This window comes from Alexandromys fortis, unplaced genomic scaffold (assembly GCF_014885135.2).
Source record: "Alexandromys fortis isolate MF-2015 unplaced genomic scaffold, M_Fortis_MF-2015_v1.1 scaffold_36, whole genome shotgun sequence".
Classification (NCBI taxonomy): Eukaryota; Metazoa; Chordata; class Mammalia; order Rodentia; family Cricetidae; genus Alexandromys; species Alexandromys fortis.
Genome location: NW_026067915.1, coordinates 5,549,333 through 5,575,017, shown reverse-complemented (window position 1 = coordinate 5,575,017; position 25,685 = coordinate 5,549,333). Strand labels below are relative to the sequence as shown.

Genomic DNA, 25,685 nt, shown 5'->3' with positions numbered 1-25,685 from the left:
TACATTCAAAAATAAGAACAAATCAAAATTAAGAACTATTTGAACTCTTTCTAAAGGTCTGTCTGAGTCTCCAGTCCTCTGTCTCCAAGCCAGTGAGTGTAGACAGAAGTTTCTGTCCTACACAGTCCCAAAGCTGTTCAATTCCAAAGAAATACACAGAGGCTTATATTAATTATAAACTGTTTGGCCTAATAGCTCAGGCTTATTATTAACTAGCTCTTACAACTAAAATCAACCCATAGTTCCTATCTATGTGTAGCCACATGACTGGGTACCTTTTCTCAGTGAGTCATTCTCATCTTGCTTCCTCTGCATCTGGCTCTGCCTTTCCACTTCCTAGAATTCTCTTAGGCAGGTCATCCCACCTATATTTTCTACCTGACTACTGGCCAATCGGCATTTTATTAAACCAATATGAGTAATAAATCTTTACATCATACAAGAGCATTGTTCCACATCAGAGTAAGTGCTGCTGGACAAGTACACATTTAGGGACTTGCATCTTGCTTTCCTCATGGTATTCAATACACATTGTGCTTAATTTTAATGTCTCTGATGCCTTCTCACTGGGCTTGTATGAGAAGCAAATTACATAATGTAAGCAGAGATTGTGAATATAAAGGGCTATCTGCATATGATATCATCATTAATAACAACCTTATGTCAGAGTTCACTAATGATGTGTTAAATATAATAATGCTAATTATTTCTAACTGTTACTCCCAGCTAATGTCAAAGCCCAGGATTCACTGAAACATATTTACATATGGAATTGACCCAAGGGTGATGAGTCCTGAGTTTCTTAGCCTCTCCTATGAGCCCAATAATCATATCTTCAAATTAAGTATAATTTTCAAAGTCTGCAATGCAATTTGGGTTTCCCCATGATAACAAGTTCTTGCCCTTCATAGAATCTGGGCCCAAAGCCACACAATCATCAGCTTGGCCCTGTTTCATGGAAAACATCCAATGCTGCCTAGAAGGAGCGCCTATGTTCTGATGAACAGAGGGAAAACCTTCGGGTCATGAGTATCTGCCTTTCGGCTCTCTGGGAAGGTTTCATTTATCACACCTGGTTAAAATGTCTAGTTCCAGGAGGTAATGAATGCATAGGCACTTATAAGAGACAAGAAGGAATTATTCCCACACCTCATCAGAAGCTGAGAAAATATACATTTTCATTAACTATATATGTTCATCTTGGTGTGGCTAATGGAGAGTACAGAAGATGTTCTAATAATGGGTATGAACCAAAATTAAAGACATGAAGCATGGTCTGAAACTTATCATTTGGAAAGTACCTTCAAGTTGCAAATTTTCTAGTACTTCAGTAAAGTCATGTCAGTAAAGTACATTGCACTATAAAGACTTATTTAAAGTTTGAACATGCTTGTATACGTGGACACACACACATATATATATACACACTTCTCCAGAAAAAAAAAACCAGCATTGCTTCTGAATTCTTAATTCTTAGACATATACTCCAAACATTGCTAATCTGCCAAAAGCAGCCATGCATGGTACATTTCAGAAAAATTGATTCTCAATATTTCAAAGACACCTTAGCACTTTGTCATTGGCCATCAGTACAATCAACAGCACAGAAGGTCAGAGTGTAGGTCCGTTTCATATTAAACACCAGGCTCTTATAATCCCCTTTAGGGGTCGAATGGTCTCGTCCCTTGTTAATAGGGCAAAAAAAAAAAACATTAAATGTGCACCCTTTATGTGGAAGGTTAAACTGAAAGTAGTTCTATCTGCTATAGCAGTAACGGGAGTTGTTAACACAGTACCACAGGTCCCTTTCTCTGATGGAATTCCATTTTAAAATAAAATGGTGTCTTGAGAGCTGGCTCTGTGGTTAAGAGTTCTGGCTGCTCTTCTAGAATATCCAGATTTGACTCCCAGCATGCATATGGCAGCTCACAACTCTCTGTTACTCCCATTCTAGATGGAATTCTCTTTTCTCTTTTGGCCTCCTTGGGTACCACACATATTTGGTTCACAGAAGACATGCTGGCAAAACACCCATACATAAACATTAGGGAAAACTCCACAGTAATCAGAAGCAGTAAAAAAAATTATGTCAAATTTCAATTCTATCACTTATGCCCCACTTCAGGCTGCTCTCCTCCCCACCAGGAATGTCCGAAATCCCATGTTAGCTTGTAACAATTACAATGAATGTAAATGTTTCTTTAAAAATTTAACTCTTACTTATGCTAGCAATCGTCTACGTGCTCAGTTGCCACTCACTGCACAGAGCAGGTCTACAACACGCCATTCTTTGCAGAGAATTCTGCCAGGCATGCCAGCGGGCAAGTATGACCTTCAGCCCACAGGCCGAATGCATTCCCAATAGTGAAGGGTGTGGCCCCACATGTTTGTAGACCATAGCATCATGTTGAAATGTCAAAAGTTTGAACACTCACGAGAAAGCCCCTCTTTTGTCAAACCCTAATGTTCTCACGAAAGGTAAGCATATTTTATTTTTCTGAGTCTCACCCAAAAACTCCTCAACAATCTCTTCATTATTTAACATCTCAGATTCCCCATGACGAAAATACTGAGAAATTTAAACAGTGTTAAGCCTTGGCTTGAAGCCCTTTTCCCAATTCTATGATTCTGTACATATGAATTTCTCTGACCACCAAGGTTCTCTCCAGGAGATGGCCACAGAAAAGTACACCCTTCCGTATATCTTCCAACTGAGTTCAGCTCATGCTTGCTGGCCTCCATTACACATGTCACTCTCTCCTCTAGCATAGATGTGAGGATGCAGAAGTCACTTTTGGAACTTGCATCAGAAAGTAGGTGGTGTCACTAAATAACTGCTCACCACTTGGGAGCTGTAAATGATTCTCCAAGTGGGTGGTTGGAAGGTCTATGTGTGGTCTACTTGCCTCTTTCGTCTAAAATGCATTTTATGTTCTCTTCTTTCAAACTTTGCTAGCAGACTTCCAGCAAAGTTTGTCCAATAGAAGGAACTGGTGGGAGATGGGAGAGCAACAAAAAGGGAAATGACAACTTATCCCCACTGACTTTAAGACAGCTTCTCCAGCCCTATGTGCTTCACCACTGTCTCTCCAGTTTCCAGCAGGTAGGTCCTTCCTTCATCCCCATCTCCATGGATACAGCTTCTCCTTGATGATGTGCCTGCTTGGTTTTTTTTTATTTTAATATTAAACTCTTCCTTTTGTTCCTCTTGTCCAGGGGTAAACTGGTACATTTTTACTAACCAAGTCTCTGTTTTGTTGATGCAATGAATACACACTGGCCCAAATGGTTTCTGAGTATTTTGACAACTTCACAAGTTTGTCCTAACATGGCACTTTTACAGTCCTAAGCAAAGTACCGATTTCTTGGTCCTTATCTCAGAGTTACTTCTCATCCTTTCTTTAGTTTTAACTTCTTCATCAATGGTCATTCAAAGTGAATTCTGGCAGCTGCTTGGCATGGGATCTGTTTTCCTCGTTATCCCAATGAGAGGGAAGTCATTCCTAGTACTGTAAACCCAGTCAACTACCTGTGGCCAGAGAGGTCATGTGCTCTAGAGAAGCACCAACTACTGCCACTTTCTTAAATTAACGTGATTTGTGACTGTGCTTAGTTTTTCCTTATACCTTATACTTTTGTAGCTTTCATCCCTAATCAAAGAATCCTCTTTTCTGCAACAGGTGGAGACTATTACAGAAGTCCACAACTGGCAGAAGGGCAGAGAATAAGGAACTGGAGAGTACCCAGCCCTAACAGATACTTCTACAGCACAATCCATACACCTGTGCCTCACATAAAATAATGGAGGAGGGAAAAGAAGGAGTGTAAGAGCCAGCGGACCAGGATGCCTAGGGCTAGATAGTGTCCCTGAGACACGACAGGTAAAATGCTCTCCAACATATGGTTGTCTGACTAGACTGGCGTAATAATAATACCAGTTGACACGTCAACTAGAGAACAGAAATCCCACACAGTCCTATCACTAGATGAAGAGATACAGGTGGTCAATGGCTGCTAAGAATGGATGAATCAGTTTCTGGCAGAAACAAACTTGGTCATAGGTTGTCCAATGCCAAGTGGCCAGTTCTGGACACATGTACATATGAGCAATTCTATATGTACTCGGTAGGTCATATACACACACACACACATATGCATGCATGCACATGCACACACACACACACACTATATGCAACAATAGTAAAGAAGAGGCTATGAATTGGGGAGGGAGGGGAAGACATGGGAGGAGCCGGAGTGATGTAAACGCGGTGCCCATGTGTGAAGTTCTCGAAAACTCAAACAAAATAAACCATCCTATCCTCCATCCCACCAGTTCTATTTTGGTAGCATCTCTTCTAGGAAGCCATCCAAAAATAAGTAAAAAAATTTTGTGCACAAAGATGTTCAGCCTGGCATTACTTAAAGGATGGCATTTCAAAAGGCAGTTAAGAAATGGGACAGCAGTTTAAGTGAATCTATTCGGTAGGATATTATGCAACTTGAAAATTACATTGATCAAAGTTGTTATGATATGGAAAAGGCATATACTTCTCAGCAGTATAATCAGAAAAGAACATTTTTACATGCCTACGAATCATGTCAAAATAGAGCCTGTGAGTTGGCCCAGGGGGTGAAGGCGCCTGTCACCAAGCAGGACAACTTGACTTCTATAAATGAGAACCCAAGTAGAACAAGGCAAGAGTGAATTTCTGCAAGTTGTCCTCCGACCTTCCCTTGTGTGTGGCAGGAATGTGCTCTCGTTCAGCACAAACTAAATAAGAAAATATTAAAAATGAAAATTTTCAAAAGGTTTAACATATGTGTGTCAGAAGAGAAAAATAGAAAAGCTATATATACAAGAGTTGACAGTAGTTAAAGCATAAAAGGTGTTTTAGAAGCCAATTTATTCTCTGCTAATTTTCAAAACGTGTCTTTCCCCTACTGTACTCATTCCATTTAATTTTGTTTACTTAAGTTTTTTTTTTAAGGCTCACTAACAAGATCTATAAGATCTTCGCTTAGGAGAAAAATATGCCCCGATACATAAAACCCCAGTGAATGAAGGTTTTGCTGTTACAATGTAAGAGTTAAGATTCCCATCCGCCTGTCATCCTTTTCCATGCATGGTTCCTCTCACCTGAATACCATCTGCTCATGAACAGCTGTCAAAACAGCCTTTCAGTGAAGTGGTTGCTAGCATAGGCTTACAGGAGTAAATACATTGCTTCTCCAAGCATATGGTGCTCCTTCCTACCATGTAGGGGATGACTGTCCACTGGAGACACTCCGACCTGTTCCTAAGCAGATAAAAGGAGGGAAGGCTGCAGGGATGATCCTAAAAGACTGCAAACGGGTTGGTTGATTTGGGGTTGACCAAGAGACACGATGTTGGGCAGGGATTTCCTGCAATGATTAACTGAAAGAGAAAGTCCCTTCTGCAGGATGTGTACCATCCTTTAAAAGCAGCCCAGGTAAGAAAGAGATCCAAGGAGAAACAGGGCTGTTTTTGTTCAGCTGCTGACCTTTCTCCTAAGACCACTGTGTGTGTCTGTGTTCTGTTGCTGTGGCTGTCATCATCTCCTGACACTGGAACCCAGATTCATTGGGTTCAGTGAGGACAGAGGGCGAGTGACTCTCCAAGATCAGGCTCTCAGTGTCAGAGTGGGACTGACAAAATTGAGGCTGCAAAGAGCTACCGGATTCTCAATCTTTCTCCAATGTGAAGACAGCCATTGTTGGATGACCCAGATTATATCGTGTAAGCCAATCTACAATCTCTTTTTCGTACATATTCATCCTGTTGCTTTCTGTTCCTGTAGTGAACCCTGACTCATACAGCATATTTTTGCTCATGTGTAAAATTTACACTTGAACATGCACACACACACACACACACACACACACACACACTCCACTCAGAGCTATTAGGGGGAGAAAAGGAACCACAAGAATTGTGACAGAGGAAATGGAGAGAACCTTGTTGGGCACTAATAAGGGAAAGCTACAATAGTATATAATGTGATGGTTTAATAAAGAGCAGCCTCCTGGACCCTTATCTTTAAATGCTTGGTCATTAAGGGGTGGTGCTACTTGACAGCAATTAGGAAGGGAGGCCTTGTTAGAGTAGGTGTGGTTTTGTTGGAGGAAGTGTGTTACTGGGAGTGGACATTGGGATTTCAAATGCTCAAGCGAGGCCCATTGTCTCTCTCTTCCTGCTGCCTACCAATGTAGATGTAGAATTCTCAGCTACCTCTCCAGTTCCAAGTCTGCCTGGGTGCCAACATGCTTCTCACCATGATGATAATGGACTAAACCTCCAATTGTAAGCAAGCCCCCACTTAAATGATTTCCTTTATAAGAGTTGCCACAGTCCTAGCATCATTTCACAGCAGAAAACACTGTCTAAGACACACACACACACACATGCACACACGCACACACATGCACACACACACACACACACACTTTTAGTTTGATCATTTACTGGAAAAATAATAAGACTGTAAAGAAAAATCCTTATTTAAAACAGGTGTCTAGATGCAATATTTTGATTTATAAATAAGCAATACTAGCAAAAAAAATACTCCATCTGTAGAACTCAACCTTTAGTATTTCCAAATATTCTACCAAAAACTATACCAGTTTCTTCAGTAAGTTTGAAACAGCAATAAAACCTTTGGGCTGTGGAGCTGCCTGGTTTTAAATACTGTCTTTTGCTTGTACAAGCAGAACAATATTAGACAAAGTCATAGTCTTTCTGTTCATTTTGTTTTGTTTTGTTTTGTTTTTTTTCATTCAGAACCTGGAATTACTACATCATGTCACTTACAGCCTTTGATAAGTCATTGATAAAATATAATTCACATTATTTTAAGTTTCACTCAAAACCACAAATCCCTGTATGGCAGTCATCTCTGCTCTGCATCAAGTACCTTCATGTCTACATGAACATCTATCATCATAGCATCGAGCTAAGCCAGTCCACGGTATGTGAAGAGTCCCACCGCTGTTCTTCCCTGGGCCGCTGACTGACTAGAGTCCAACGGGCAAACAAACCACAGAAAGATCAAATCCTTCCCCAGACAAATGAAACAAAATACCAAGTCATCTCTTGACAAATTGGAAATCACCTCTTGCAAAGACTAATTTATATCAAAACCTTTCCATTCTCACTGCTACCCAGTGAGCCACTAGGCTCTAGAGTTCTTCAGGGCTCAATTCCTTCCAACAACACTTAATGAACATGATACCCCACAGTTCCTTCCTTCTTCCTCCCACATCCACTATCCCAGTGAATCTCTTCACGACCAAATCTCCTCAGGACTTGCACACACACACACACACACACACACACACACAGAGAGAGAGAGAGAGAGAGAGAGAGAGAGAGAGAGAGAGAGAGAGAGAGAGAGAGAGAGACTTCACTTTCTCTAGTCCCCAACCAACTCAGATTAAGGTTCTATACCCAACATAGCACCCCAGTGCCATGGACTAGGAACGATTCCTCTGGGCCTTGAGGCTGGGTTCTTTCCCTGTGAGTTTGTTCCCACCTGGCTCTCAGAACCTGGTTCTGAGATCTACAGCACCCCTGAAAATTTGGGCCATTCCTTGCAGACCTGTGATGTGGATAGCTTCTTCAGAGACCCGACCTCTAGTCTTGGCTCATTATGACCAATATCCCTGGACCCCAGCTCCCGGGTACTCAGACTATGGGCCAGGGTCCAGAGATTTCACAGGACTGGCTTGCTCATGCCTTTCACCCTTGACTCCTCTCTCAACATAGAAAAACCTATGCCCTGTACCAACCCCATCAAAGAAGTTACTTCTTTCTCAACTTCCCAAATGTGCTCCCTCAGAAAAAGGAGCCTCCTTCCTATCACCTCCAGGAATATGCTTATTAATATTGATGGTTATATAATAATTAATGGATTCTGCCTTGGCTCTGTGGAGCCAGGTTTTGTAGCATCCATTGTGTTACTCCAGTCCAGCCTGGGTCCTGGATGCAGGTGTTTCTGACCTGTTAGCATTTTGTTGGGTATAGGACTGAGTGTGTTATAGTTATCGCTCAGTAATTATCGTAAACATCCTGAAAATTTCAGGCTCACAAATTGTCAAAATATCACAGTTTCAAAACAGCCATATTAAAACATCATGAGATAAACAGAAACATGATTCTATTTCAATTTTTTTTTCTGGAACTTTCTATCTTTTTGGAATAAACCAGCTCAAGTCAGGGAATGTTTTTGTTTTGTGTTGTGTTGTTTTTAAATTGAACAGATAATCCAGCCAGACTTCTGTCTGTCTCCGTGGGCAATCCTACCTCAAACCACTGCCCGTGAGACTGCATCTTGAGGATGACGCAGGGGTCCGGCTTGGACAGAGCATCTCTGTCAGAAATCCCTTTGCACGCCACACGCAGTTCGACTTTGGTCAGGCAGGGGCTGTTAAAGATTCCCAGCGTGTTGGCAGCTGACTCATAAATGTTGCTCATCTTCTTCATTCTGTGTTAGGGAAATAAAGAGAATAAAAAATGACATGCCAGTCACTGCAGTGTTTTTCAAAGGGGAAGTCCTCCCCTCCCCACCACAGACCGCCATTCGGGAAACCTGTTCAGCACCCACTTTCGAACACTGACAGTCTTCATTATGTCACTTTCCGACTGACTAGCCGCTTCAGCCCAGCAGGTACCAAACAGCCCTTCCCGCCATCACCAAAATAAAGCTTCCCGAGCAGATGCTGGCACACTTGGCTAACATCAACTTTTTCTGGTATGATTTGCAGATTTACACAGTGAAAATTAAGCCATGAAATAAAATTAATAAATTAGTGAAACAGACTGAAAAACGCAATTCAGATTTATAGTAAGTAAAAGGTTTGTGTGGATTTTTTTTTACTGGTCTTTCAGCTCATCAATTTTATCGTGTTGTATGTATTATTTTTTTATAATGTGTGTCTGTGAGCGCAGGTTCAGGTTCACCATGCAGCATGTACAGAAGTCAGAGGACAACACTGCGGAGGTGGTTCTCTCCTTCCACATGTAGAGAGGTTCCAGGAATAGAATTCAGGTTGGCAGGTTTGACAACAAGCTCCTTATCCACCGAACCAACTCACTGGCTCCTTTTACAAGTTTTTATAATTTTCTAAACTCTAACTCTCCTCCTAAGTAGTGGAGAAGAAAAGTCTGTTGTCTTATCTCTGGAAGGAATCCAAGTTTCTGACCTCTTAACTCTAGTTTGCTTTTCTAAAATGCTTCTGGCAAGACAGCACCCAAGGAAACCTCAGCATGGGCTTTTCTATCTCAAGTGTAGAAGTCCACTCTCCCCTCCGCTCCTAGGCTCCCAGTTACCATATCAGAACTCCAAATTAAAAAGGGAAAATGAGGAGACAAAATAAAATAAAGTAACCCACAAATCTATGATTCTGAACTCCTGGAAACACCAGACATGGGTCTGCACGACAGGGCCCAGCCCAGTTCAACTTGGTGTCTTTCACAGCAAAACTATGCATTGCTCCGGCAGGGGCTACCCATGCATTGCTCCAGCAGGGGCTACCCGTGCATTGCTCTGACAGGGGCTACCCACTCACTCCTTCTCTGAACACAGTAAGCCTGTGAAGATGCTCTTGGGATTAGAATCCTCCCAGCATGCTTTATGCTTCTAGCTTCAGTGGGGAAACCAGCAATGGTTTCCTAATCTTCATGTGGAGTTGGTGTCTTACAGTGAAATCACTCCTGTAAAGTGGGGGCAGTTCTTCCCTGTCTCCTTCCCTTCCACCACAAGTATTTAGCTTCTCCATATTATCGCCATACTAGTTCAAATAAGCACAACGTGCCACCTTGCGCAGGCTGATGGCCATACCTCAGCCCTGAACACACGTGTGTGCACACACAGACACCACTTGTACAGAGACATGAGCACACAAGTACACACCAGTAAAGTTTAAATGAGACGCAGGCATATGTGCATGTTCACCTCTTTACAATCGGTGGCTGAACTGAGTAGCCAAACTAGAGATTACAGAGTCAACAAAGCCTGAAATATTTACTATGTAGTCAGCAAATATGTGCCAACACCATTTTAAAATGTCAGGTTAAGGTGCATTGGTGATCGAGGAGACTTGCCAACCTATTTTTTTTTTTCAAAATTGTCGGGAAATTAGTTCAAGAATGAGAGCAACACTGTCTTCTACCCAGTGAATATTAATAGAGTTTGGGGTATTTGATTTTTACATATTAGAAAATTTAAGCTCAGAGAGGATTGGCTGCTTGCCCAGGTCGCATAATTATTCTAATGGCAGAGCTGGAGCTTCATGGCCACTTTCTCTCTCCCAGACCACAGCAAGCAAAATCTTCAGTCTAGAAACGTCCAGATCTACCAAGGTGCAATGGACATGACCAACATCCTCAACTTATGCCGGTCTTCATAGCCACACCGCCTTTCTGTTTCAAAATAATTGTTACTCAAATATAGGGAACAGTCGGGTTGCAAATCCATAGCTTAATAAATCACAGTTCCTGTATTTGTGTGAATTGTGAGCAATGTAAGAGACAAAGCATACCTGACATGAAGTCCAGGACAAGGGAGAGGAAGAGAGAGAGAATCGGCTGGAATGAGGGTGGTTTGTGGAGAGGCAGACTGGGGAGGATGCAGTAGACTTTGCTAGCTCTTACTAGGTCAGTGTCATCCTGAATGCCTGATTTTCCCAATGCACTCATCGATTCCTTTGAATCCATAATGTTCTTTCTGCCATCCTGGAGGCCACTCCTCTCCCAGGGCACCACGCTCACTGTCCTTCATAGGCTCACACCTGACCTTTCCCAGCTGCGCAGCTTCCGTCAGGAATAAGCAGTCTTTCCCTAGAGAGTTGAGCGACTTTTCTAATGCCAGTATTTTATTTAAGATTTACTTAGGTTTGTTTTATGGGCATGAGTCTTTTGCCTGCATGTATGTATCTCTGTGTGTGCCTGGTACTCATGGAGATCCAAAAAAGCTCTAGATCTCCTGGAACTAGAGTTAGGGACAGTTGTAAGCTGCCATGTAGGTGCTGGGAACCAAACTCAGGCTCTCTAAAAGAGCAACAAATGTTTATAAACTGAGCAGTCATGCTTTTAACTCCTCTAATGCCAGCCTTTCTGTTTGTTTGTTTGTAATATAATTTATTTAAATTTCATTTTACATTTCATCCCCAGTTCTCCCACCCACACCTCCACCTGTACCCTCTACCTACTCCTCCAAATGGGTAAGGGCTCCCATGGGAAGTCAACAAAGTCTGACACATTAAGTTGGGGCAAGACCTCAGTACTATTGATCTTAGTCATCCTGACAGGCATAAGATGCTATCTCAGAGTCATTTTATTTGCACTTCCCTGGTGATTAAGTATGTTGAACAATTTCTTAAATGTCTTTCAGCCATTTGAGATTCTTCTACTGAGAATTCTCTGTTTCGCTCTGTACCCCATTTTAAATTGGATTATTTTGTATTTTGATGTCTAATTTCTTGTGTTTTTCATAGATTTTGTAGATCAGCCCTCTGTCAGATGTGTGGTTGGTGAAGGTCTTTTCTCATTCTGTAGGCTGTCATTTTGTATGGCTAAAACAATCCTGTATAATAAAGGAAGTTCTGGAAGTATCACCAGCCCTGACTTCAAACTCTACTATAGAGCCTAACTGGATGCCAACACATAGCAGACTGCAAATTGATCCATATCTATACCATGCACAAAACTCAAGTCCAAATGGATCAAGGATCATCAGTTACATTGAACCTGATAGAAGAGAAAGTGGGAAGTAGCCTTGAATGTATTGGCACAGGAGACCACTTTCTAAATATAACCCCAGCAGCACAGACACCGAGAGCAACAATCGATAAAGGGGACCCCCTGAAACTGAAAAACTTCTGTAAGGAAAAGGATACAGTAAATAAAATAAAATTACAGTTTAATGCCAGTCTTAATGGTGATGTATACTGCAAGAGTCTCCATGAAAGAGAAAAGTAGTTCTAGGTTTAACTTCTTAAATCCTAGCTTTCCCACTCACTACAAAACATCTAATAGGACCCCCCCCAATCTGTCAGATAGTAGCACGTGTATGAAATAATGCATGTCAAGTGGTTTATGCAATGCTAGACACATCGTAAATGCTCTCAAACTGGTGGCTGTTATTCTCATTGTCTAGCCTCTTGCAAGATAAAATCATTCTAATGCCAGCTCAAAATCTCTTAAGATTTCTCCTTATTATTTTAAAAGCAAAGTTCAACTCACTCCTGTAAAGTCCTTCTGCATTTGAAGGCTGTGTAATCTGGGCATCCCTCCCTATAAACACTCACTGCCACTTCTCAAATCAGCAGTGCACCAGGGAAGTCACACTCATGAGCTATTATTTTTTTCACAGGTTCCCAAAGCAAGGAGAAAACAGCAATGTCTGTTCTGCTAATTTTGTGGAGCTGCATCTTCAGCTTTCCAGGACAGGTCATTTATCCCTCCATCAGTGCTCTTTCTGTAGTGGCAGCTGACTCCCTGGGAATCTCGTATACCATAGAAGACATCTCTTGGTCCTTATGACAGGTGACCACAGGCTCTGGGTGCTGCATGGCGGATCTGATGGGAGCTGCATGAGTTCAATAGTGAGGATGCTCCATGGTCTCATCTTCCCTTAGTTTCCCATCTGCATATTACTACAATGCTTTTTTTTTTCCCACATGGACCTTGTCCACTGGGCTTCAAGTGGTAACAAATAGTTTCAACTACTGAGCATCCATAAATGCAAAGGAAACCTCTGATTATAATACAGTCATGCAGATAAAGGATCCACTTGGGCGGTCAGAGGTGGCACACATCTCTGCTCCTGGGATGAGGTTTCCATTAGCCTTCTCGCCTACTCTAAAATGGCAGCAATGTAGTCATACGTGTCCAAAGTTGTCCAAAACAACTGAAAATCATCAGGGTTTCTTCAAGATAATTAATTATGATTGTGTAGCAATTATCTCAAAAATTGATACATTCCATCTGCCAGGGACATTTATTCGGACAGTAAAGAAACAACTAAAAATAACCTCAGGAAGTACCTGGAACGGATGAGATTCACAAGGCTCCTCCCTCCCAATAAAAAACAGATAGGAAATATTGTTGCAAGTCGTTCTCAGACATGACAAGCTGTAAAGATTCTCAGGAAGCCAAACTGCCTAGAAGAAGCAAGTACAAACAGAGCTACCTGGAAGAGGCTCAGAACAACTGAGCCACCTGGAAACGAAACTCTCCAACACATTGAGCTCCTTGCAGGCTATGCACTGGTGCCTAGGATTTGTGAACTGTCACCGTGTTAGAATGGGCCTTTGTAATGCAGCTGTCTTTGAGTCGTTTCTCCACCTATAAGTAATCCCTCATCCATATTCCTGTAAGTAACTCCAATAAGATTCATTGATCCACCAACTTGGGCTTTGGTCTTTATTGGGATCCCCTCCTGGGGTGAGATTTAGTGCTGCACTTCCCCAGGAAAAGTTGTCACACAACATGGTATATATTATGGGTATGCCTTATCCTGAAATATTATATAACAAGAGTAAATCATCCTATTAATTAAATTTATTAATTATTTCATTTAAACAGGATCTCATGCAGTTCAATATGCCCTCAAATTTTTTATTTGGCCACGAATGACCTTGAAGTCTTTATCCTCCTGCTTCTACCAAAGTGCTAAGCTTACTAGCATGAATCAAACCCAGGGCTTCATGAATGCTAGAGAAACACTTGACGAGTCGAACTAAAACCTCAGGCTTAACAATAGTGAGTTTAAGCAGTTTATAAATGAATAAACAATCTATTTGTACATGGCTAGACATTTTTTTATTAATATCTAAACCAGACTTTCGTGGATCACAATTTTAAGCAATAGGAATGATCTGGATGATGTGGAACCAGATGATGGATGTTAGAATAAACACTCTGAAGATCAGTCTGACACCAGGACGATGGCTGTACTGCAGGGGGAAAAGATCATTGTGCTGGGCACTGTCTATTATTTCCCTTCCTACTGATTCCTCTATCTTCTACTCAGGTCCCAAAAGGCTAACCTTCACTGATTGCTAACACCCATTGCTGGTGAGTGTTTTGTTGTGTTTGACCAAAGAGAAACAGAATTAAGAAAAAGAGGAGAGAATGTACAGACTATTTCTTCCCAGCTCCTGCCTTAGTCCAAACTCAGGAGCACATTTCCTATCAGACAACTCTCCAAGACCCCGGCTCTCATTGTCGCAATAGCTCCTAATCAGTCTTAATTGGGCATCAAAAAAATGCAATAGAAAACGGGAAAGCATGTACAGTTGGTAAAATGTGCAGAGAAGAGAGAGACCAAACATTCTCCAGGATAAGGAAAGTTGGGACCCAGTAGCAGCAACACTTATTACTAGAAGGGCTGGGTACACTAACTGGATCAAGAAGAGTATCCAGAGTCTATTTGCCTTACAGACGTGGGTCTCTGAAAGCCGGTCGTTTGATTCATTTGACTTTCGATGCCTCATTTTAAACATTCTTTGTTTGTTTGTTTGTAAAAAAAGTTCTTAAATCAACAGAGATGACTCAATTTCCTCCTTAGAAGAGAACGACATAAAAGCAGTAGACCTGGAAGAAAAATCAGGTGTGATAGTGACAAAGAAATATTGAGGTATCTTCGAGGTAACTACAGAATCTTTCTTGGGAAACTGGGTACCAGATTCTTGAATGTCACCAAAAAACACCAAGCTTTGACATTCTTGTGTTGCAAATATACAAAGCTTGAAATTCATAGACCACAGAGGGTGAGTTTTAATATTTATTTTATTATTATTTATTTATGTATATACATGCACTCTGTGTATGTGTATGTGCCTGCAGAGGCCACAGACATGTCAGATTCCCTGGTCAGGAACTGCAGGCAATTGTGAGCTACTTGATGTAAGTGCTGGGACTCTAACTCCTATCCTCTACAAAAGTAGTATGAATTCTTAACTGCTAAGCCATTTCCCCCACTCTAGAGTTTTAGAGAAAAGTTTATTATAGTCATAGGTGGGAGCTTGTAAGAGAGGGAGGGGGAGGAGAGAGAGCGTAGATATGCTAGTCTAGAGACTTTTTAAAGGACTTATGGAAAAATCTGGTTTGAGGTATAGAGAGAAGGATGATTTGGTCAACCAGTTGGCCCAACAAAGTTAGATACCTCTTCTCAGGATCAGATATGATCACGTGTAGCCTTATGGCAGAGGTGCCCATTTAGGAGATAACAAAGACACAAGAATTGGAACCCTCTTCCACCTCTTCCAGAATTCGTCATCTACAGCAAGGATATTGTTGGAGATATTGTCCCTGTCCTACCTGACTAATTTGTGTCTCCATCATTACAGTAGAAGCTAAAATGTCCACTTCCTAATATTTACATACTACATCCCCTTCTCTCCTTGAGTGCAGGTAGGACCTGTGACTTATTTTTCACCTTTGAAATATGTCAAGGTAAGAGAACATTTGTTTAATGATTTTTCTACATTAGTGACACCATCTTGGTAAGTAAGAGCCTTGGTCCTTGGCTGGCTTTGATGTAGTAGCCATGTCAGAAAGTCAAAGAACAAAATGTAGCCCTCAACTGACAGACAACAAGAAACTGAGTCCCATAGGCTCAACGATATGAATTTAGCCAGCAACCATGTGAGCATAAAAGCATACAGATTCCAAACCGAATTTCAGATGGGACAGTAGCCCTGGCTGATACCTAGGTTACAGTCTCACAAGACTCTGAAACAGTGACTGTAACTTTATCATGACCAGAGGCCTAGGCCCCAGACAGTCAGGGCAATCACTGCTAAAACATGGGATTGTGCCTTTAAGCCTGATCATACAGTCTGAATCAGGCTATGCCACTCTGCAAACCCCACCTTCTTCCTGGGGCACTGGGTACAAGGCAGAAATGTGGGGGTATTAAAGACAAAGGTCCCAAATTTCCATAGTTCTACTCAGCCTCCAGTTTCTCTCTCTGCCCATGCTCAGATGAAAGCCTTGATTGGATATAAGGGATCACATGAATACCTAAGTACCCGAGGCTGCTCGGAAGGATCAGCAACCCTGACCTTGGCTCTGGTGATGGGACTGTTTGGCCTCAACCCAGCTGAAGCTCAGGGCTGAAAGGTGATCACCAAGTGTAGCTCTGTCAACGAGTGATCAGCTTCCCCCATGGCCCTGGATAAGTGGAATAAACAAGTAATTTCACACTCTGTTAGAGCCCGGGATTAATAGGGCCAGATTATCAGTACATTTTCCATGGCCTATTTAAATCCTCTTTGTTGCCTTTCATACAACACCCTGGTTTTACAGAGACTGATGTCTGCTGAGAATTATTTTGATGAAAGCTGACATTTGGCCAATTTTAGAAGTAAATTATAATTGTCCTTTCACTCAGATAATTTAAGGTATAAAAAACCTACCACTTCAGCATACCCACAGTCTCTTACAGGACAGACTGATCCCAGAACTTAATTAGTTTCTGAATGAGTCGCAAACAACACCAAGACAATAGAGAGCTCAAGAGGGAAGGAAATCAGCTGGAGTTCACCAGGGACCCAATTGAGCAGAGCTTGTCCCAAGACCATTAAAAATAAGTGCATAATCACTGTTCTGCTTGCCTTGGCATTATTTAGCCTTTTAAATATCTCAGCAAATCCAAGGAAGGCAGGGGTGCTGGATGTCACCACCATGCAACCTTTCAATCTCAGTTTAAGAAATTCATGAAGCATCTTCCAGGTATGTCGGGTGGCAGTGGAGGCCAGGAACACGTAGGTCACTCAGAGACCAGCCAAGTCAGTAATAGATCTATTCTCAGTTGTAAGAAGCAAGCACTCTGTAGGACACTGGAGGAGGAAGTGGTGTGAACAAGACAAAGCAATCTGTCTGACTGGAGGCTCCATTCTGAACAATGAATGCTCCTTAGACCTAACCTGATCATGAGTGGGTAAATGTGCTTGCCTCTACACCTGTTGGTTTGAGCTTGATCCCCAGCCCTACATGATGGAAAGAGAGAATAACATTCCAAATCCCAGAGTTCCCATACCCATGCTAATGCATTTGTAAACACACATACATACACAACTTATATCACATGTTATATGTATATATATTATATATAGCATATTTTATATACATATAATATATTAATCATAGGGTTTGGCAAAGGCTCAGTCAGTAAAGTGCTTGCTGTGCAAGCATGACAACCTCAGCTGATCATCGAGAACTCATGTAGAAAAGCCAGGCTCAGTGACTTGTAATTCTAGTACCGGTATTAAGGAATTAGACACAAAAGTATCCTTAGAATTTGCTGGCCAGCCAGCCCAATCATATCATCAAGCTCCAGGTTCATTGAGAGACCTTGTCTCAAAAAAGTAAGCGGGAGAGTAACTGAGGAAGGCACTTTTTGACACCTGAACTACACACACACACACACACACACACACACACACACACATGCACACAGATCCCTGTCCTTGTTTCTCTCTGTGTCTCTGTCTCCTTTCTCTTCTCTTCCCATCCTCCCCTCTCCACTCCTTCTCCCCCTTCTCCATCTCTCCAAACCAGACATCTATTCAACAAAGCAAACTACCTTGGAGGTTGCTTCTCTTCAGAAACCACACTCATACAAAGGTACACATGGGCACAGGTGTGAGCACAGATCTCACATTAGAGGGTGAGTGTTTGAATCCTTGCTCCATAGTTCATTGGCCCTGTGACGTTGAGCGATTCACTTGAAGCTGGGCCTCTGATTTGCCATCTTTCAGATGAAGGCAATAGTCCTTTGTAGTCTTTAGGATTTAATGAATGAATTCACATAGAGTTCTCAGCAGAGTACCTGGGCCATAGGGAATGTTTTAATATTTAATAGGATTACTGTTGATTTTAATCACACCACTAAGCCCATGTAACATTTATCAAACCCTTACATATTTGCCAAGCATTCAGCAATTAAGTCATCAGATCATCAGGATAATGCTGCGGTGGTTTTCTGTGTAAGAGGCCCATTTCCCAGGGAAGACAACGTAGCTTAGAGAAGGATAAACCCTGCACACAGCTACCTGGGCACAAAGCAATAAGATAAAACAGACGCAAACCTAGCAACTGTTCGGGGCCGGAGTCAGGGTCTTCAATCACTCTCTTTATGGCCTCTCCTAGGCTTAGATGTTTAGGATGCTTCAAAGAAGTGGAGACTTAAACCATACACCTCTCAAATTCTCTTGATTTACTTGGTGCCCTTGGATGTCATAGGTCATCTTCTCTCCATTTCTTCCCTAAACTTCCTGAACTGTCACGAAAGCTCACAATCAACTGTAGCTCTAGGTCAGGAAATCCAACCCCCTCTTCTGGCTTCTTCAGACACAAGGTTCACAGACATACATGCAAGCAAAAATGCTCACACACATAAAGTAAAAATAAATACATCTTTGAAAATATTTGAAAATCAGAGGCTAGAAAAGCAGTGACTCAAGGTATTATAAAAACAATGTGTTTGTGGTAAGGCTTCAGCACAACCCCTGGCATCTCTATATCCAAAAAGTCTGGAATGTTTGGGTAGAAAGTTCCATTCCAAGCCCTCTTCCCTGGGGTCTCAGTCCAGACTCCACCTCTGAGAAAGTCCGCCAAACAATGACCCCTCCTCAAAGATGCTCAAGACCACTCCCACAGGGTATTTAAACTGCCCCCAAACACATGGTTTGCCAGTCTTCCTTCCCCACCTCCTCTCTGAGGGCCTGGAAGGCCGCCCGGGAGCACTGGCAGCCATTAAACCTGGGCTTTTCTAATTTGGTTATATTTGGTCTGATTTGGATTATTGTATCAGTAGAGAGATTTATCAGGGTGCAAAAACTTTTCATTTGGAGGTCCCACCAAGGGGGTTTGTTTTTCCTACTGGTCCAGGGCCATGTGTTGGAAAGCACCCTCCCTTGCACTGTTCTCTGTCAAGCTAAGATAGGCTTCATCTGGGTAAATTCTGAGTTCCAAATCATTGCCTTAGTGGCCCAGGGCCTCATGTGATTTTCGGGCCAAACTGTAGAAGTCGAGGCCGTACCAGGCACCAGACATGACCTGGCAAGGACCTGCCTTATTCTGGGGAGACAAGGGTCTGCCTTGTCCCTGTAGGGTTCCTTCATCAGGAGACATCCTTTCAAGGAATTCCCACACCCCTCTGTTTTTTTGACCCAAAGTCTATCACAGTGGATGCATTGCACTAGGTTTTGAGTCCCGAGTCCTGGCTTAAACTTAAAAAAAGGAACACTTATGATTCAAGGCCTGATCTCTAAATCCCCTTGGACTTCTTTTTACCAAAGTATCTTTTTAAATTGGGGCTATCTGACACCTTACATCCCTTAATGCCTAAAAAAAATTTGCCGACATAAAACAAACAAGCCCCCATATGCCCATGGTTTCTGGATGCTATTCTCCCGCTCCCACTCCCCCTCCCCAACTCTCCTCCCTGCTTCTCTAGCTGTTTGCTGTTAGTCTCATGCTGGGATTCTCCCTACAATGGATGCATTTCCCCCGTCCTTCCACTTTAAAACTGCATAGATGTTCCATCCTTATGTTTCTGTTCTCCCTTACGACATCTGCTAATCTGGTCCTTAATGGGACCACTTGTGTGCTTGCCTAGCTTCTGCAGCCTAAACCAGGACTTTAAGTTGGTCAACTGATACAGGTTCCTACGAAAGTTTTGTTTATCTGTCTGTTAAAACAATGTGGCCACAGCATGCTTGTTTTATGTCTGCGTTTCCACAGTATGCTTGGTTTAGGTCTCTGTGTGTATGTGTACTTGTTTTAAAATCTGTAAAACTTGTAACTCTAGATTACAACAACTCTGGAAAAAATACAAACACATGGACAGCTGCCATTTTGACCTCAGCACCATTTTTGGTAAGAGTACCCACAGGTGCTGGACCTATCAAGGAGATGTCCTGCCTCCGATATTAATTGACTTACTAAAATATTCCTTCTACTCTTCTTGCCTCTACTAGCATCAGTAAGCTGTAACTGACTGGGTAAATTATATGTTTTAATTTAACTTATGTCTAATTTAGATATACCTGACAGATAATGGTACCCTAACTCCCAAATGCCGTTAGAGATCTGAGAATATGGTATTTAACAAAAGTGCTTCTTCTGACAGAGAGCCATGCCAGCTCCTGCAGCATCCTATAGCTCCTCCGAGAAGATGCGTGGTTGCAAAAGACCTTCTGCCTAGAGGCTTGCCTTTGGGTATGGCAAAGCCAACCACACAGCAAAAAGCTGCCTTCCACCTCATCAGCTTCCTGGACACTACACCAGGGGATCAATCATCTCATCCTGCCAAGACAGGTAGACTAAATCCTACCCCCACACACAGGAAAATCTTTGGGCCTCTTGGGCTCAGCAGCTAAAGGCAAGTACTGCTTCCAAGACTGGTGTTTGCCAAAGACAATGGAGAGACTTGAGATTGCCTGTCTCATTTCTGCTCATTTATTCCTCTTAGATTTGTCTAATGGCATTTGCTAACTTAGGATACTAGTAAAAAAATGTAGACAGGTATACCTCTTTCACAGGCTTCATAGTCCAAAATTAACAGATTTCAGATGTGTCTTCAGAAGTCTAATTATCTTCTAAATTGTTCCTGCCTTTTAACCTAGAGTCATAGCCTTTTGCTATGATACCAAAATGTAAATCTATTCCAGTTGTCTTATAGATACCTGAAGGTTCTTAAAAAGAAGTTCTGTTGCTTTATCAAGAAATGTGGTCTGGTAAAACTAATAGTCTCCAGAGCCTATTTTAACTCCACCCATTTCATGCATATTTTATAGGTTACTCCTGCTGTCTGGGCCAAAACCAACTTACAGAGGGCATTCTAGAAAATGCTAACACCTGGACTAGCTCCTGAAACTTCAGCATTGGTACCACCTCTCCTGGCTCAAATGGACACCTACCCAACAACTGAAATCTAGTTTCAAAGGGCATATCTGCTCTTGAGTCTCACTTATTCACCTGTGCCTCTTCTGTACAATCAGGGCACTTCTCTGACCTATTGTTTCTGGCAGTTAATAACCCGTCCCACAGCTATTCCATTCATAGGGCAAGCAATAAAAATCTATTTCTTCTCCTAGCCACCTGCCTTCTCATCTCCCTCAAAAAACAGATGCCTGAGGTCTCCAGATGGCAGTTAACCATATGCCTCTCCAGTCACACCTCCTGCTGAGCATGAGCCCACCAACTCCCAATTCTCTCCTCCCCCATATTGCCCCATGCCTGCAGGAAATAGCCAGACTTGAGTGGGCACCCCCATATCCAAAGAGTCTAGGATTTTTGGTTGGAAACATCACCCCAGCCCCTGACATCTATATATCCAAAGAGTCTGGAATGTTTGGGTTAAGTTTCACCTCAGCCCCTGGCATCCCTATACCCAAAGAATCTGGAATGTTTGGGTGGAAAGTTCCACCATAAGCCTCCTCCCCTGGGAGTTATCTCAGTTCAGACTCCACCTCTGAGAAAGCCCACCAAACAATGATTAAGAAAACAGCTTTTGAAGCAAATCAACATCACCTCCTGATAAAATTCCTGAGGAAACTAGTTACAAAAAAATAAACTATTATAGTAAAAACTATAGATGCCAGACTCATAGTCAATATTATACTCAATGGGGAAAAATCTTAAAAATTCCCTGTAAAATCTGCAGGCAGGGGATGTTTGTTCTCATTTATTTTTTTATAGTGCTTGATAAAATGCTATAGCCAGATGATAGGACAAAGGAAAGAAAGAAAAAAAAAGAAGTTCAATTATTTCTATTTTCACATGATGGGATCCTATAGTTAAAATCCCCAAAGAATTAGAGAGTGTTTGAGATTTGACCTGATAAATATTTTCAGCAAAGTAGCAAGATACAAACTCAATGTATGAAAACCAGTAGCTTTTTTATTTACCAGTAATGAACCTGCTGAGAAAGAAATCAAGAACTAAATCACATTCATAAAGGCCCCCAAAAGAATCAAATGCGAGGAACAAACCTATCCAAGGTCATGAAGTAACTACATGGTGGAAATATAAAACACTAAGGAAAGAAATTGCAGGCTTCTCCAGTTGTCAGGAAGACTTCCCATGCTCAGACTGCAGCATTAGTATTGCCAAAATGACCATATTGCCAAGGTGATATACAGAGGCAAGCTAATCCCCATCAAAACACCAAGGACATTCCTCCCAATGCTTAAAAAAAAGGCAGGAAAGATCCCAAATAGTCAAAACAGTCTGAACAAAAAGAGTGAAGCTAGAGCTACCACAATATTGAATTCCAACTATATTGAAATTGGTAGCTTAAAAGCAGACACGCAGAGAAATGGTAGGTAGAAGTGAACCAAGGAACAAACCCAAGAAACTACAAAGACGGAAATACCAAATGCATATGTTGGAGAAAGCAGAGCCTCTTTGGACAAATGGTGATGATGCTGAAAAAGTAGATGTCAACAGTCAAAAGACTGCGATGAAACCCTTCTTACCTTACACAGAAATCAACTCAAAAATGGACCAAAAGTTTGCTAAGACTGAAATTTAGAGATGACTGCAGGAAATCACTTCAGGATTCAGGAGGGGGCAATGACTTTCTGAATAGAAATCCAGGAGTTTAACAAGCAGCAGAAAGAGTTGATAGATGGAGTCGCATCCAATTAAAATACTGTGTAGGGAAGGAAACAGCATTGAAGACAAAGCCTACAGAATGGGGAAACACAATATCTTGCAAGGTGTTCATGTTCAAAATGTATAAAAATGTCAAAATAAAGAATCTGGAACTGAGGGTAAGGGTTAAGAACACTGACTGCTTTCTTGAAGGACCTAAGTTCAATTCCCAGTAGGTCCATGGCAGCTCACAACAATCTCTGACTCCAATTCCAAGAGATGTAGCATCCTCTTCTGGACTCTGTCAGCACCAGGCCTACATGTGGTGCACAGAAACAAGCAATACAATTAACAAATAGAAAATAAATTTAAAAAATACTTCTCAGGATAAGAAGAACAAATAGGCAATACATACATGAAAAAATGTTCAACACACTAAGCCATTATGGAAAGGCAGATCAGAAATACATGGGCATTCTGGTTCACCGCATCAAAATGGCTATCGTGGAGGGCAAAGTGGGAGATGAAGGCTTATATACTATTGGTCTGACTGTAAATTAGTACAACCACTATGGAAATCAATATGAAGTTTTTGAAAGAAAGAAAGAGGGAGAGGGAAAGAAGGAAGGGAGGGAGAAAGAGATGGAGAGACAAGGGGAGAGAGGGGGGAAGGAAAGAAGGAAAGTTAAAATTAGAAGTGCAAGATGTCTTAGCTATTATCAGCCCTTGAACAAACCCAAAGTCACCATACCAAAGAGATATCTGCATATCTATTTTACTGTGACAGCTACTCCCATACCCAAGCAGTGAGATCTAGATGTTTATCAAGAGATAAAAGAAGATGTGGTTTATACACACAAATGAGTATTATTCAGGCACAAAGAACTAGACACCATCATATTAAGTCAAATAAGCCAGACTGAGAAAGAATCTGAAAGAAAACTATGGTGATTTTTTTTTTCTCATAGGTGGAATCTAGGGGCAGGAGCAAAGTAGAATAAAGACAACTGAGAAAGAGGAAGAGGTCAGAGGGAGGCTGAGGGAATAAGAGACAAATATAACGGGGATAAATCAAAGAATTATATGAGTATTATGAAAACATAATGAAACCCAGTATTTTGTACAACTGAAATACAATGATAAATTGTTTGATCAGGAAAAAAGTCTTGCTTTTTCTAGCTAATACTATTAACTATATAAATTATAACTATATTATATTGATAATAAATGATAAAAGAAGAAACTATGCAAGTATTGTCTCATTTTGGCATTGACACACTCTTTTGAGATAGGCATTGTCAACCTTATTTTACAGAGTGCATAATGGGGCACAAATGGTTGGTTCACTTCCAGTCCATCACCATGGCTGGCACCTGCCAGAGACAAGAATTAAGCTCATGACTAGTGAATCCTGAAACCCATAGTTTTTTTTTTTTTTACAAATAATTTTATATAAAATGACTATTTTTTCTGACAATTTCTTTCCAGGTCATAAAAGACAGCATTCAATGTTGTGTGATATTAATAAATATTTAGGGTGTGACATGTGCATTACTGATATTGTGATTTAGCAGTCCTTAAAAATGCATTTTCCTGAGGCTGCAGAAATAAATCAGAGGTTAAAAGATTCGTGCGCTACTCTTGTAGAGGACCTGTGTTTGATTCCTAGCAAGCATGTGGCATTCAGCAAATGTCTGTAACTCCAATTCCAGAGGATCCAGTGCCCTCTTCCAACCTCTGAGGGCACTGAATGTACACAACACACAAACATACAAGCAGGTAAAACACCCATATAAATAAAAATAAATTTAAATTTCTAAATTCACTTTTTTCTATCCAGTCAGTCTCAAAGCAGCTCAAGTCATCACCCAGGCCCACTTGCAGTGTAACTCCAACAAATCGCCGACTCTGAGAACCTGGGGTTCCTGCTGCAATTTTCCCAAATAATAAACATGATAAATCACAGGTGGAGAAGCTGCAATATGCAAGAAACAGGGAAGTACAAGCCACATGAGTCACACAGGGATATGATTTCAATTATACAAATTGACAATTATGAAAATTGGTATGGGTATTCAAAACTGACAATATGCACATAGAATTTTTTTCTGGAATATCCTATACCCACATGATTCAAGTATGAGAAAATCATTTTTTTTCAGCCATTTCCTAAACTTTCTTGTGGGAACCAATAAAGAGACCAAAGAGAAAGGCAGAGTCCTCTTCCTGAGAGACATCATTCTTGGGGAAATATGCAAAAGGAATCTGATGTATTGATGCTCTCAGGAAACTCCGGGCACATAATTTGGGCTCTAGCAGTGAGTCACACAGATGAGATTTTTCTAGAAAGCAATTATGTCCATTGCATCATATTCATATTAATTTCGTAGCTCTTAAATGTCAGCCGTTCTTAGGAGAACTAACTGCGTGCATAAATGTAACCAGATAATTATAAAGGCTCACAGAAACTTTCAGAAGGAAAATTTCAACTAAACACCAAGGGAAATAATAAGAATGTATGTCTCCTCCCTGCCACAGTCCCTCCTTTTCATATTATGTCAAAGGCAACTCTAGTTCCGGAATGAGACGGAAAAAGCAAATCCAATGATGTTTCATTATTGTGGCTCTAAAACCATTTCCTCCTGTTTCTCAGGCAACTAAATTTACCCAGTAGGAAGATCAAACCCTAGCTTTCTTTTGTTCCATTATTCTCCCTTTTTAATATAATCATATGCTGGGTCTTTCTGCAAATGCCGTGTTAACAGGAAGCTGGGGGCTCAAAAGACGAATTTGAGGTTTCTAGTCTCAGACATGAGATACGCTCAAAAGAAAAAAAAAAGAGCAAGATTATTTTTGTATTCAACAAGAGATGTTACAGACAGCAGATGAAGCCAGAAGCCAATTTCCTGGAGAGATTGCAATGGAGGGGTTGTGTTCAGCTTCTACTCTTTTACATTTAGAGCCTGCTTCGTCTGTTTTTAATTATATCCTAGCATTAACGAGCTTTTGCTTTGGAAGCAGAACACAACATGGAGTGTTTAGGGAAAGAGAAGAGACG

General features: G+C 41.3%; 1 protein-coding gene across 5 annotated transcripts in view; it reads right to left on the bottom strand.

The window, feature by feature from the left end:
* The window catches only part of Cpne4 (copine 4), a 597,421-nt gene that overhangs the window by 326,434 nt on the left and 245,302 nt on the right, over nucleotides 1-25,685 (bottom strand). For all 5 annotated transcript variants that reach the window (XM_050139472.1, XM_050139476.1, XM_050139473.1 and 2 more), the window contains one exon: nucleotides 8,321-8,501. In XM_050139472.1, the coding sequence (XP_049995429.1) occupies nucleotides 8,321-8,501 (181 nt within the window). The remainder of the gene's footprint in view (nucleotides 1-8,320; nucleotides 8,502-25,685) is intronic.